Source organism: Oreochromis aureus, linkage group 1 (assembly GCF_013358895.1).
Source record: "Oreochromis aureus strain Israel breed Guangdong linkage group 1, ZZ_aureus, whole genome shotgun sequence".
In the NCBI taxonomy this organism is placed as follows: domain Eukaryota; kingdom Metazoa; phylum Chordata; class Actinopteri; order Cichliformes; family Cichlidae; genus Oreochromis; species Oreochromis aureus.
The window spans coordinates 17,907,073-17,921,212 of NC_052942.1; the positions used below are offsets into that span (position 1 = coordinate 17,907,073).

General features: G+C 44.7%; 1 protein-coding gene across 2 annotated transcripts; it reads left to right on the top strand.

Annotated features, from left to right (window-relative positions):
- Positions 1 to 598: 598 nt before the first annotated feature.
- On the top strand, positions 599 to 14,080 carry tpp2 (tripeptidyl peptidase 2). Of its 2 annotated transcripts, XM_031729596.2 has the most exons (29): positions 599 to 875; positions 1,776 to 1,904; positions 2,007 to 2,102; positions 2,638 to 2,742; positions 3,135 to 3,259; positions 3,397 to 3,560; positions 3,698 to 3,852; positions 3,945 to 4,021; positions 4,106 to 4,233; positions 4,370 to 4,618; positions 4,715 to 4,830; positions 4,922 to 5,093; positions 5,181 to 5,338; positions 5,427 to 5,503; positions 5,586 to 5,692; positions 6,480 to 6,634; positions 6,739 to 6,855; positions 6,956 to 7,056; positions 7,132 to 7,228; positions 7,319 to 7,456; positions 7,592 to 7,836; positions 8,079 to 8,157; positions 9,107 to 9,145; positions 9,547 to 9,698; positions 9,788 to 9,884; positions 9,985 to 10,115; positions 10,657 to 10,906; positions 11,022 to 11,141; positions 11,237 to 14,080. In XM_031729596.2, exons 1-29 carry the CDS (start codon positions 711 to 713, stop codon positions 11,324 to 11,326), a joined length of 3,834 nt encoding a protein of 1,277 aa, XP_031585456.1. In that variant the 5' UTR covers positions 599 to 710; the 3' UTR covers positions 11,327 to 14,080. The 2 variants fall into 2 exon arrangements, with proteins under 2 accessions (XP_031585456.1, XP_031585457.1); XM_031729597.2 differs by lacking the exon at positions 9,107 to 9,145 and having other exon boundaries at positions 11,237 to 11,376.
- Positions 14,081 to 14,140: the final 60 nt, after the last annotated feature.

The following is a 14,140-nucleotide window of genomic DNA, read 5'->3' on the forward strand; positions in this document are numbered from 1 at the left end:
AAGCATTATTAAAATCGCTCGGATTGTGGTTAGTCCAAGCAGCTACTCTCCTAAGGGTGCATGTTGATGCATTAAGACTTGATTTAATAAACCTGTTTGAGAGGATAAACTGTACAGTGAATGCCTTCAGAGTTCCTACAGAGCACAAATATGTAACTGCAGCAAACATTCAGCGGTAATACAGCACCACCCAGTGCCACTGTTCACTAATGACCCAGGATTTACAAGATGCATGTGACAGCGTACAAGTCCTGCTCACCTCTACAGGTGGCCGATGAGACCTTTGCTCAGGGTGACATAGAGATGACGTTTCACAAACACAAAAATGATAACAGCGTGAGGAAGACAAAATCAACTTTTCTGCACACACTGCAGATGCTGATACACCTCTGAGTTTGATCAGTCAGCCACCTCTGTGTGTGTGTGTGCAAGGATGTTATCAAGAATGTGAAACCTCTTGGCTTTCATGCAGTCATACACTGCTCAATTACACATCTTGGTTTCCAGCCAGCAGACAGTTCACATGACAGTAAAAACCCAGTCCAGACTAAAGCAGATAAGTTAACAGGCTGATAAAGGCCTGCTTGTTGGCCTGGGGGTTACTGGAAGCACTGCCCCTTTAACCAGCTCTCCTCCCCGTCAGTCCCACACGCGTACTGTTGCTCTCTTCCCCATTTCGCTGCTTTGTTTTCATTGTCGCTCTTCCGATCATGGCTGCTCATTCTACCGAAGAGCCGTTCCCCTTCCACGGGCTGCTCCCCAAAAAAGAAACCGGCGCTGCCTCTTACCTCACCCGATTCCCCGAGTATGATGGCCGAGGGGTGCTCATCGCCATCCTCGACACCGGCGTGGATCCCGGGGCCCCCGGCATGCAGGTAGATCTGACCGGCTGCCTCGTGTTAAGCCACGACCTAGTTGGCGGAAGCTAGCGAAGCTAAAGGGCCGACTCATTCACTTCATTGGTATACAACGGCAGCGGCTAGTCATCTAGCTAGATACTTAGCATCTGTGGATACACCAGTAGTTAACTTTAACGCCACAATGACAACCAAATTAAGGCAAAGGAGCTATTAGTGTGTGTTTACCCCTGCTGTCAGAGTGTATTTCCGTGCTAGTCTGGCGTACAGTTAGCCAGTAAGTTAAAATGTGTGCTAGCATGACAGCCTGGAAGCTAGCTGCTGAATTCTTTTCGTGTTTTTTTTTTTTTTTTTTTACCCCCTTTATTCCAGTGTTTACATTATTAGACTTACATGCTGACTGGATGTTGTAGCTAGCTTAATAGTAGTAAGGCAGAGTAAACTAAGCGTATTTGGCGTTTTGATAAGTGGCCCGTAAACTGTGAAACTTTATCCTAACTGCCAAGTCACAACGTAAGAAAATAAGCCGACCAATACAGTGTTAAACACTACATGTTACTCTAAACCTGCCTATTTCAGTGCACATGTGTAAGTCTAGCTGGATAGCTTTCACAATACATGAGCTTATTTTCTGTTCTCTTGCTTCGGTCATGCTTGAGGGGCTGAGACTGAAACTGACTGCTTCTCTGGTAGTAAACAAATCCTCATGTTAAAAAGCACGTTGAGCTTTTTCAGGTATCATTTTACTCAAGACCGGCTGAGTTACTTAGCTGATTTATGGATGACGATTCATTTAGTTTGCTGTCCATATCCCCCTCCCCATTCAATGTAGGATACTGGTTATGATGTGCACCTTTTTCTGTCTGTATTCTAGTGGATTGCTGATTTCTTTCATATTTTTTTTTTTTGTTCTCTTAGGTCACAACTGAGGGGAAGCCAAAGATTGTTGACATCATCGATACGACAGGCAGTGGCGACGTGAACATGACCACCGTGGCGGAGCCTAAAGATGGGACAATCACCGGCCTCTCTGGCAGAATGCTCAAGGTCAGTATATAAACACTTCAATGTACACAAACATTAAAAACATTCCTTTATAGGCGCTCTCGTTCATCTGTTTCACACTGCATATTTTTTAATGTCGTCCAGGTCCCTCCTGCTTGGGTCAATCCATCAGGGAAGTATCGCATTGGAGTTAAAAATGGCTACGAGTTCTTCCCCAAGGCTCTGAAAGAAAGAGTACAGGTAGGAAGAGGTGGCATTATTACTTCACTTTGTCTGACACAGTGTTGATTTTTTTTTTTTTTTTTTTTTTTTTTTGATGAGCACAAAGCCCAGTACTCCTGACACGTGGACAATTAAGCTTGGACATGATAGCAACTGCTCAAAAGACTCATGGCAGTGGAGCTTCTGGACACCTGAGTCACAGACAGGCCTTTTTTCCTGATGTTTCAACACTTCAATCAGCTTTGGCGATAAAACAAAAAAAACCTGCTGAATTGTCCTCTTCCCTCTCATAGAAAATCTATCTGAAATCAGTGAACTGATAGGATTTGACCTTTATTCTGAATTGATTATCCATACTTGGAAAATTTTGGAAAGAGTTTATAGCTTTTTTTTCATATAATACACTCACATGGTGAATGAATGAGGGAAAAACATAATTGGAGTGTCCCTGTTGACAGCTCTTCAGCTGAGATTATTTCCTGGCTTGTATGTTAGACTGTGTGTTGTGTTGGAGAGTTATTGTTTTTTTTTTGTTGTGGTTTTTGACTACTAGAAAGAGCGAAAGGAGAAGATGTGGGACCCGCCACACAGAGCAGCACTCGCTGAGGTTTGCCGCAAGACGGAAGAGTTTGACCTCGCTCATCCAAACCCCTCACAGGTCAGACCTGCTCCCTTGAGGTCATTTGAGAGAAAAAGGCAACGTTTATGTTAGAAAATATGTACATTTATAAATTCATAGAGCGACCTGGAGGAGAGAACTTGAAAGTGAGAATGGCACAAATAATACTTTTAAAATATTTTTAAAGAAGTGGGATTGTGGGCTGATTATTGAACAAGAATGGTGATAAACAATTTTGAACTATCAAAATCGGAAGTGACAAAGAAAATGGAGCAGCAAGAATAGCTGCTATCACCAAGAGGAATAAGGAGGGAATGTGAGAGGATCTAACGTATTGAGCTTCATTTCTTGCCTTTTCCGAGTGTAGTTAGGCACCCTTTACTAGCATGGGATGCCTCGGCTGTATCTCTCATCTTTCGGTCTCTCCACAGATTGAGAAGTTGCAGAAAGAAGAGTTGCAGTGTCAGTCAGAGCTCCTGGCATCGCTAGAAAAGAAGTACAGTGATCCTGGGCCTGTATATGACTGTGTGCTTTGGCACGATGGCGTCACATGGAAGTACGGCCACCTTTAATTTTCTTTCCCCTTCTGTGTCCTTACAGTTTTTTGTTGTTGTTTGTTTATCCCTTCTTTTCACAGCCTTCCCTTGTTTACCAGTAATCTATTTGTGACCTGTTGTGATTTGTTCCCTTTAGGGCTGTAGTTGACACTTCAGAGTGCGGAGAACTGTCCCAGTGCACTGTGCTGAGCTCATACAGAGAGTCACATGAGTACGCCACGTTAGGAACTGTCGAGATGCTTAACTATTCTGTTAATATTTATGATGACGGCAACACGCTCTGCATAGTCACCAGCGGAGGTGAGCCATCCCAGCGTATTAGATTCCTAATATGCCTAATAGTCGGTTTAAAAATGTGTTGGGTGTAAGAGTGGGGTGGCATAATGTGTCCACACGGTATTCACACATGATCTAATGCTGCTTGTGCGCTCCTAAAGGGGCTCACGGGACACATGTGGCAAGCATCGCAGCAGGCTACTTCCCAGAGGAGCCCGAACGTAATGGTGTGGCCCCGGGTGCCCAAATCCTGGCTCTGAAGATTGGAGACACCCGCCTCAGCACAATGGAAACAGGCACAGGGCTCATCCGCGCGGTATATTCCTCAAAGTCCTGAGAATATAGATTTAAAGAAAATATCTGTATATGTTTGCACCGTTTTATTCTTTATTTGTCTCTCATTTAAAGATGATTGAGGTAATCAACTACAAGTGTGACCTGGTTAACTACAGTTATGGGGAGGCCACACACTGGCCCAATTCAGGGTAAGTACATGGAGAGCAGGCGCTGCCTCTCTCGCTCCTCGCTGCTTTCTGTTAATCATTCGTCGCTGTCTTTTTGTCCTACAGGAGGATTTGTGAGGTGATCACTGAAGCTGTGCAGAAACACAACGTGATCTTTGTGTCAAGCGCGGGAAATAACGGCCCCTGCCTCACTACAGTCGGCTGCCCAGGAGGAACCACCAGCAGTGTTATAGGTACACGCTTGGATGAAACCAATGCTTCTCAGACTGTTTAACCTGCAGTGGGTCCTGGACCACGGATTGATAACCTCTGGATCAAAACATCTGTTCAGCCATGCTTGGTTTCATTTTTGCTTTGTTAATTCTGCAGGAGTTGGCGCATACGTGACGCCAGACATGATGGTGGCAGAATACTCCCTGAGGGAGAAGCTGCCTCCGAACCAGTACACCTGGTCATCGAGGGGTCCCAGCACCGACGGGGCCCTGGGGGTCAGCATCAGCGCCCCTGGCGGTGCCATTGCATCCGTGCCCAACTGGACCCTTCGTGGTACCCAGCTGATGAACGGCACATCCATGTCATCCCCGAACGCTTGTGGCGGCATCGCACTAGTCCTCTCAGGTGGGTCCAGTGAGATGTGATAATTCGGCCTGCTGTATGTAGAGAAATGTGTGTGAATTCAAAGCTGATGCTGGTGTTTGCTGTTTTGTGAAAAAGGATTGAAGCAGAATGGGATCCATCCCTCAGCTCCTGCTGTGAGAAGAGCGCTGGAAAACACTGCTCTGAAGGTTGATGACATCGAGGTGTTTGCACAGGGCCACGGAATAATCCAGGTACTGTGATTGTAACAGTTTCAACCTGATATTCTGCCATTTCTTTCCCTGATGGATGTTAAACAAATGTATCGTTTTGTCTTCCTCTCAGGTGGAAAAGGCGTTAGACTACCTCACTCAGCACGCCTCTTTACCCACAAGCCACCTAGGCTTCTCGGTAAGTGTGGGAACACAGAGAGGCATCTACCTCAGGGACCCAGCCCACGTTCTTGGACCCACTGATCACGGAGTAGGAATTGAGCCCATCTTTCCAGAGAACACAGGTACTTTCATACATCATGTGTTTATTTATTTATTTATTTTTTTGTTCTTTTAAAAAAAAATGTAGCTATCTTCTTCTTCCATCACAGGAAACTCTGAGCGAATCAACCTGCAGCTTCACTTGGCGCTCACGTGCGCTGCCCCGTGGGTCCAGTGCCCCTCCCACCTCGAGCTCATGAACCAGTGTCGTCACATTAACGTCCGCATCGACCCTGTTGGACTGAGAGAGGGAGTCCACTACACAGAGGTGGGCACCACGTGAAGGGGAGAATGAGTCAAACAATCGAGCTCATGTGTCTGTGTGCCCTTACGTTCACTTTAAATTTGTCTTTCAGGTGTGTGGGTATGATACAGCAGCTTCTACCTGTGGGCCACTATTCAGAGTTCCAATCACAGTTGTTATCCCTGCCAAGTAAGTCAGTACATGCTTGCCCCCCCTCCGCATAAGAGGTTTGTGTGTTTCTCTGTCTGATGGATCTTCTTTCTTCCTACAGAGTGACAGATAGTCGTAATCAGGAGGTGTGTTTCACAGACGTCCACTTTAGACCGGGCCAGATCAGACGCCACTTCATTACTGTTCCTCAGGGAGCCACCTGGGCAGGTCAGTGTCTTACTGTTTTCCACTGACACTGTGCTAATGCTGGGCCTGATCTGCCTCCCTTCAGAGAACTGGCCCACATTAGCCAAACCCTAAGTAGCAGAAGTTGGACTAATTTCCATGGGGAAGCATCATGGTTTGGTCTTGCGGGATCACTCCTATAGTTGGTTCCAAATTTGTGCACAGCAATTTAGTGGTGCCTTGCAGGTACCAGCTTTTTTTTTTTTGTGCCCCAGTACCATTCTCCCTGCAGAGAAAATGTTAAAATAAAAAAATATGCACAGAACAGCACACGGGGAACACTTTCCTGGGCTTGGTTGCAAGTTTTAGTTCACATTCCCAAGTTGTTAGCTGATGAGGAGTCATAGACAGATCCAATTCTCAATCGTTACATCTATTTTCAAATGGAAATGCATGGAACAGGACCAAAGACTACATAATCTCCAAATCAATATAATCTAGGAAGGAAGAAATTTCTGACTTGGTGCAGCGGGCTCATCCCATTACAGCACCACAGTCGAATTCAGTGAGCTCTTTAGAATGACTCATTCTTTCACAAATGTTTATAGAGGTAGACTGCACGGCTGGCTGTTTGATATTTTTTTTTATATACCTGTGGCAAAGGGAGTGAAAACACCTCAACGATTAAGAGGTGTGGCCCAACATGTTTGACCATATAGTGGATATCTTGATTGCGCACACCTCAGAACCTCTTGGTTTTTCACCCTCTCTCTCATCATGATCATCATCTTCTTCTGTTTTTTAACCTCTGTTCTTGTCTCTCCTGCAGAGGTCACACTGACGTCTCATTCGGGAGACGTCTCGTCAAAGTTTGTTCTCCATGCGGTGCACCTGGTCAAACAGAAAGCCTACAGAGCAAACGAGTTCTACAAGTTCTCGTCGCTGTTGGAGAGAGGCTCACTAACTGAGGCTTTCCCTGTTCTGGTATGTATATTTATATTATATTGGCTTGGATTCAACATGAAAATTATGATGTGGAAAAACAAAACAGTGTGGATAAGCACTGTGCTTTTTAATCTCTTCTCCAGTCAGGTAAAGTGGTAGAGTTCTGCATTGCACGCTGGTGGGCGAGCCTGGGTGACGTCACGGTGGACTACACCATCGCCTTCCACGGACTCAACACGTCTCCGTCACCCCTGCACATAGTAAGAACAAAGAGAACAGAAACAGCAGGAAATACGACGCCGATCAGACCGTATCGGTTCTCTTCTGTCTCTTTTCTGACTCGCGTTTGTGTCTGCGCAGCATGCCTCGGAGGGAGTGACGACTTTCGAAGTGTCTTCACCACTGAGATACGAGGAAGTGTCTCCAACTATCACCCTCAAGTCGTGGGTTCAGCCTCTGAGGTGAGTGTAGGTGTGCACAATTTGGTTCTAACTTTAGTTGTAGCTCCTTTATTGAGCCCATTGTCTGTTTTGTAGGCCCTTAAGTTCGAAGATAAAAGCGTTGGGGATGAGGGATGTTCTGCCTGATAACAGACAACTCTATGAGGTCGTGCTCACCTACAGCTTTCACCAGGTAAAACCACCTGCACAGCATATGAAGAGGAAAACGTAGCTTTTTTTTTTTTTTTGCGTGTGTGTATAATCTTCTCCTGCTTGTTTTTAGCCCAAAAGTGGAGAAGTTACACCCAGCTGCCCAATGCTGTGTGAGCTGCTGTACGAGTCAGAGTTTGACAGTCAGCTCTGGATGCTGTTTGACCAGAATAAGAGACTGCTGGGCTCCGGCGACGCCTATCCACACCAGGTACACATGAAGACGGTGCCACAAGGAATACCTGTACACGCATTTCTGAACCGCTCCTTCATACCTGCAGGTCGTACCTGCTTTATGATGATGGGAAAGTGGATTTAAAAAAAGAAATCTGTTTTATTTTTACAGTATTCTTTAAAGCTGGAGAAGGGAGACTACACTATCCGGCTGCAGGTCCGGCACGAGCAGTCCAGTGAGCTGGAGCGACTTAAGGATCTGCCGTTCGTGGTTTCTCACCGTCTCTCCACCACCCTCAGCCTGGATGTCTATGAGACACATCGCGCTGCCCTCATGGCCAAGAAGAAGGTGAACTCTGTCACCTTGTGCCCGGGTGCCACACAACCTTTCTACGTCACAGGCCTGCCAGATGACAAGTGAGTCAAACCCACCCGGGGCCAGCCATATTTAGTCTGCATATCCATGCTCCAAAACTCTTTATTTCCTGTGGCCTTGCACCGCAGCACTATTTTTGGTCTCTAAATAGATTTGGTTGCTCTTTACACGCAACATTTCATTTCATCCACTTCAGCTACCACAGATACTCTCTGTGGTATCAAGCTGCAAGCTCTGAATTTATTCTGAATTTATTCTCTTTCTTCCTTTACTTTGTTTACAGGATCCCAAAGGGAACGAGCCCAGGATGCTACCTTTCAGGCTCTCTCGTTGTGCCCAAGAGCGAGTATGGCAAGAAAGCTGTGAGTAGCTTTGTTCTTTGTAAAGTTCGATACTTCAAAGAAATATGTGGTCCTGCTCATCAGGACCCAAAGTCGTGCTGGATTTCACATTTCCTGCCAAGCATTCACTTGGATGCGTTTAATGTGAAGCCGGCAGGACTCGCAGTCCTGAGGATCAGAAAACACCGGTGCTCGATTGCTCCCCTCCACGCACAAACCGGACTTGTTCTTTGCTGTCCTGTTTAAGTTGAAGCCTGATATTTTTCTTTCTCATTCATTTGGCTTCGTTTCTACTTCTGTTTCAATCCAGAATCAATCTAATGTGGTAAATGCCAGCTCTCTCACACATTGGATACAGTTGAGTCCGATTGTTTGGAACATTGGGAAAAACTTTAGTTGGAAAAGACAAAAAAGATTTTTTTCCCAACTAAATTAATGTGAGGGGGATTTGCTACTTACCACTGGGCCCGAGGGATGTTTGCAATAATTGCCACAGTTGCAAATATTTTATTTGCAGAGCCTGTTGTCTTGGTTCTCCTTAGTTTGCAAGCGCTCACTTTAACTTCTCTGAAGACCCGCTTCATGAATCACCTTTTAATTTCTTTCTTTTTAATTTTTTTTAAGCTTTTGTGTGTTTGTGGCTTTACTCGGTGGCTCCGGCGCAAAAGACTTCAGTTTGAACTCTAGCAGCCATTTACAGATCAGTGTTTTCCACTTTGCTGTAGATGTTTTTAAATAGTTCTGATAATGCACTGATTGCATTCAGTTTTCCCTGCTGAAGGAATAAAGGAAATGAGTAGATCAGATGTGTTTAGATTTAAATCTAAGACCACACGTTTAATGAGCAACAGGTAGGTGTGCGGACTCTCCGAGTCTGCCAGTGAGGATGAAAGATGAAATAAAGAGAGAATCCTTTTTTCTGGTGTGCTTGTGTTGTCTCTTCCTTACTGTGTGTTATTCTGACCACCAGGGGCAGGCCTCAGCAAAACGACAAGGGAAGTTTAAAAAGGTACTGGATGAGCTAGAAACACTGTACAACAGAGCGTCCACTGCTCTCCTACCATCTGGAAATGGCTTACTCTTTACCTTAAGCTAGGACTTGTTACTTCTGCTTTATCATTTCAAAGCATGTCAGTATTTCTGTTCTTTGATGCATTGTTATTTCGACAGAGTAGTTAGTTTTCTGGTGGTCAATACAATTATCTTTTTAGTTATAATTTAAACTTTTATAACTGGGTATTTTTTTTCTTAATTAAAAAAAAAAATCAGTGAAACGGGAGGATTTTGGTGCTTTAAGTAAGCAGAGGGTGAGAATTTGGGATCATGATGATGGATTATGCTGAAGGTTTAATGACTCTATTTCGACTCAGCCGGTTTGTTTGTTTTGTGCGTGTATGTGCATTTATGCAGGATGTCGTTCCCGTCTTCTACCACTTAATTCCTGCTCCCAACAAAACAAAGAATGGAGGGAAGGAGAAGGACAAGGAAGGAGAGAAGGAGAAAGACGTGAAGGACGAGTTTGCAGAAGCTATGAGGGATCTGAAGATTCAGTGGATGACCAAGTGTGTGCACTTTCTCATCTCTTATGTCCGCCAACGCTTCAACTTGGCTTCATTCCTCGCTCATCCGTGTGTCACCTTTTGCCGTTCAGGTTAGATTCCAGCGCTGTTTATGACGAACTGATGGAAAACTACGCGGACTACCTGCCGCTGCATGTGCAAAGACTCCACCAGCTGGACTCGGAAAAGGTGAAAGAGGAACGGAGAATGTGCCAGGAGTCATGTGACGGAGTTTAAACTGTGCGACCGTGTTGACTCAGCCTTTTTTTTTTTGTTGTTTGCGTTTAAGGAGCGTGCAAAACGCCTCAAGGAGGTGGTGTCAGCAGCAGACCTCGTCATCTCCCGCATCGACCAGACAGCCCTGGCTGTTTACCTCACCATGAAGACGGACCCACGGCCGGACGCCGCTTCTATCAAGAGGTATGTCGCACCAAGGAGCAGCGTTAACACCACAAACTAGTTTTAAATATTTCTGTTTAGATTAAGCATGAACCCCTGTGAAGGTGTCCCACACATCAAACCTTTTATTAGTTTAGTTTGTCTTTGTAGCTCATACAAGAGCTCAACTCTTCAACCCATTGAAAACCTACTAGGAAAAATTACATATTAGAAAAACTATTCTGATGGTCATCAAACCACATCTTTATTAACATATAAATAAGGTTCGCTCAGGCTAATCTTTATAGAGGGAGATGTTAAAATGGCAAGAGAGAAAAAGTTTAAATCATCAGCTGCGACTTTTGTGGTGGGGCGATTAATCACAGATGAGAGCTCACAGTTCTGGAGGGAGAAATATTTACAGAGAGGTGCAGCAAGTAAAAAGCACAAGCCTTTTTTTTTTTTTTTTAATTGTACATGAAGTACATTTTAGAATTTAGGCTCCTTAATTTGTTTTAGAAAAAAAAAAAAATAGGCTTAACGCAGCCGTGCTGCTCTTGACCTGTGGTAATATTTGTTTCAGCGACATGGAGAAGCAGAAGTCGTCCCTGCTCGACGCCCTGTGCAGGAAGGGCTGCGCTCTGGCCGACCAGCTCCTCCTGCCCCCCGCGTCGCAGGATGGCGCCGGGGCTGTCGCCACGGGGCAGACGGTGGCTGAAGAGCCTGCAGAGGAGGCGGCCAGCAGCTCTGATGACATCTTGCAGAACATTTCCAAAGCCCTGATGGATACATTCTGGGAGGTGCAGAAGTGGGCGGAGCTAACTGAGTCCAAGGTAAGAGAAGTCAAACTGGTGTTTGTTTTTTTTGGTTTGTTTGTTTGTTTGTTTTTAAAGATTTGGGGTCATAGCTAAAGTTTTCTTTCTCTGTTTCTTTGCCTTGGCTGCTCAGGTGTTGATGTTTTCATATAAACACGCTCTGGTGAACAAGATGTATGGGCGGGCTTTAAAATACGCCTCAAAGATGGTGGAGGAGAAGCCCAGCAAGGAGAACATGAAGAACTCCATCCAGGTACAACAGCAGTGACGGCCAGCACACAATGACGTCTTTTTCACTGCAGTGATTTTTAATTATTCTTTTTTTTTTTTCTGTTTCTTGTTCCTCAGCTCATGCGTCACCTCGGATGGACACACTGCGCTGCTTTCAGCGAGAACTGGCTCCCCGTCATGTACCCCGCCGACTACACGCTGTTCTAGGCACAGGCGCGCACACACCTGCATGCATGCTCGGGCAGCACGGCCACCCACGGTCCCATCACATGACAACTACGATATCATGTCCCTCAGGGTCACATGGTCTATGCATCCAACCAACCAGCTGCCTCCTCAGATTTTTTTTTTAAAATGTAATTGTTGATGAACACCAAAATAAATGATGACAGCGAGCGTAAGCGGTGGGATCACGCTCATCCTGAAGTTACCTTTAAACATGTTGTCAAGCAGCCTCGGCTGTTCAGCAAGAAAAACAACCAATAAATTAGTTTTTAAGAGCTCTGAACTCTCTCCAGGGTGGGCTTGATCCTGCAACTCAGTCGTCGTCCTTTATTTTGCTGTCATCCACAGATTTTTGGAGGCATTCACATCCACCCCATTCTCAGCTGTCTGGACTTCATTTCACATGAAAAACCTCATTGTCTGGTGTAAATACTGTAAAAAAACAAAAGGGCCACGACCCCGTTTATTAGCTAAGAAAACAAACTGAGTGCTCAAAGCTTGCTGTTATACTTCAGAGAGAAGACGGAGGACTCGCTGCTGCACATGTGCAGACACACGGGGCCTGATCCATGAGTTAAAAGGGAGTCACGGACAGAGCTCAATCTCCCTTTTTTCTTTTCTTTTTGATTGTCCAGCCCACCTGGGTTAAAGCTACCATTTATTCTTGTCTGTCTCAGAACACACAACAGTTTTGAGGTGCCTTTCTTCATGTACCTTAACCTTTTCTGATGGGATGAAACGCAGGTCGTAGGGGGAGGATTTGACCACAGGAGGCGCTCATCCGCTTTCACCCATCAACCTTCAGTGGTGTCGACGGATGCGTTGAAGCTCGTATCAGCAGCGCGACGAGCCGCGTGCACGCTGCGTGCGGGCCGTCACCGCCGCCTTCCACAACCACCTAAAACAGACCTCACTAACGTCACGATGCAGTCGCGGGCAGCGGTAGGGTGTTCGGATCTGATTTCATCGTGAAACTTTCACACAGTGTTAAGACAAGTTTCTGTGCAGCAGTCACGCGTTGCACATGTACACAGTGTCATAAAATAATGTACATACACTCATAACTTACAGAATATTAAGATGCAATAGGTATATAACACACAAATATTATTCTAATCGATGTGTTTTGAGTATATGCATGAGGAAGCATAGTTTTGTGGAAGCGGATTTTCAGTTTGTTTCTATTTGAATGATTTTTAATCGCCGACGGTATCCTCTGACGTTGTTTTCATGTGTGCGTGTCTGTGAGTGAATTTTATTTGTGAGGGTGTTTTTGTGTACATTGACTTTTCTCCCAGCGAGACTGTAACGAAAGCCATTTAGAGGGGAGCTGAGCATAAGTTTTGTTTTTTGCTTTTTGCTTTTGAGGACTATAACAGTGCTTTTGTCCAATTCATCTAATTTACACAGACCTTTTTTTTTTTTTCTTTGAACGTCATAGGTCTGGACATTTGCCATGTGCCACATGTTTCTCTACTCAAAATAATCCAGGCAAGGTTGGTGCCTGAGTAGAGCTCAGAGTTTATGATACACGATGCTCATCTGCTGAAAAGTTTAGGGCTTCAGTGCGTGTGTGAGAATTGAGTGAGGTTTGCAGCTAATGTACATTTTATTTTCCTCTCCTTACCTTGGAATAGGCGCGGCTCTGAGGCTTTGTGCATGCTTTTTCTTCATGTAGTGACGATGTGATGTGTAAATGGTCGACGCTGCCTTGTGCAAGCATAAGAAAACGGTATAGATGGAAAAAATGCTTCTAAAAATAGACAAACCTCACAACATGCTTCTGGAAGCTATTCAGCAAAACTTCAAAGAGTTGTATTTAAGAACGTATCTAACATGGACAGATCTTCTTTTTTCCCCTTTTTTCTTTAAATCCATAGAACTTAAAGTATGATTTCTGTTTCATCACTTTAACCAAAGAACGATTTTCCATGTTAAGCTGGTTTAATCATCGCTGCATGTATGAAGGCGTAAACCATATCGGAGAGGAGGAGGAGGAGGTGGTGGTGGTGTCACGCCCCACATGTGAAGATGAACCCCCACCCTCCGGTGTGGATTTTGTGACTGTTTATGGTCTCATCTTTCCCTGATGTTGTTTTAAGACGTCTCTCAAGTGGAAGGTCCATGCCTACGAATGTAAAAGCAGCTGCTTTCGAGCCTCTTGTCCTCAAGGGGAGCAGAAAAATCTCTTCTGGGGGTGAATCGGTGGTCACAAATCATGCTTCTGTTTTTAGCTTCTCAGCAGCAGTCTCAGGTTTCTCTGCTGGAATCCATTTTTCTTTTTTAAATCTTCTCTTTTCTCCTTTTTCTGGAGTTTTGGATTGTTTTTCAGACAGATGTTGCATTCAGGGCTCTGCTATCAACAATTACACGCTGCCAATGACAGTTTCACTTTAAAAATAATTTTAAAAAGGCCTTAACGTTCACCACAGGACTTTACCGTCCACTTCATGGCACCAAACAGACGTCTCATATCCGTTGCTCTCACTCCGCTGGTGTCGAGAAAGACTTCAGAAAAGCTTCTTATGGTTGTGTTTATATTTATAGTCATAAAATCTAGTAAATGCCAATATTTTATCGAATGTTACGAGATAAGGTTGTATGCTCTTAGTATTATTTTATACCTATTCTTCCTTGATGACGTGGGAAAGACCCCGAGCTACTGTCACTATTTTGTGGTCACATGGAATAAGTCACAATCAGAAAAATGACACTGAATAAAAATATTTGGAAGAATTCATGTGTTCACTGAGCATCACTTGCACATACAGCAAAAGAGACTTAAAAGCGGTACAG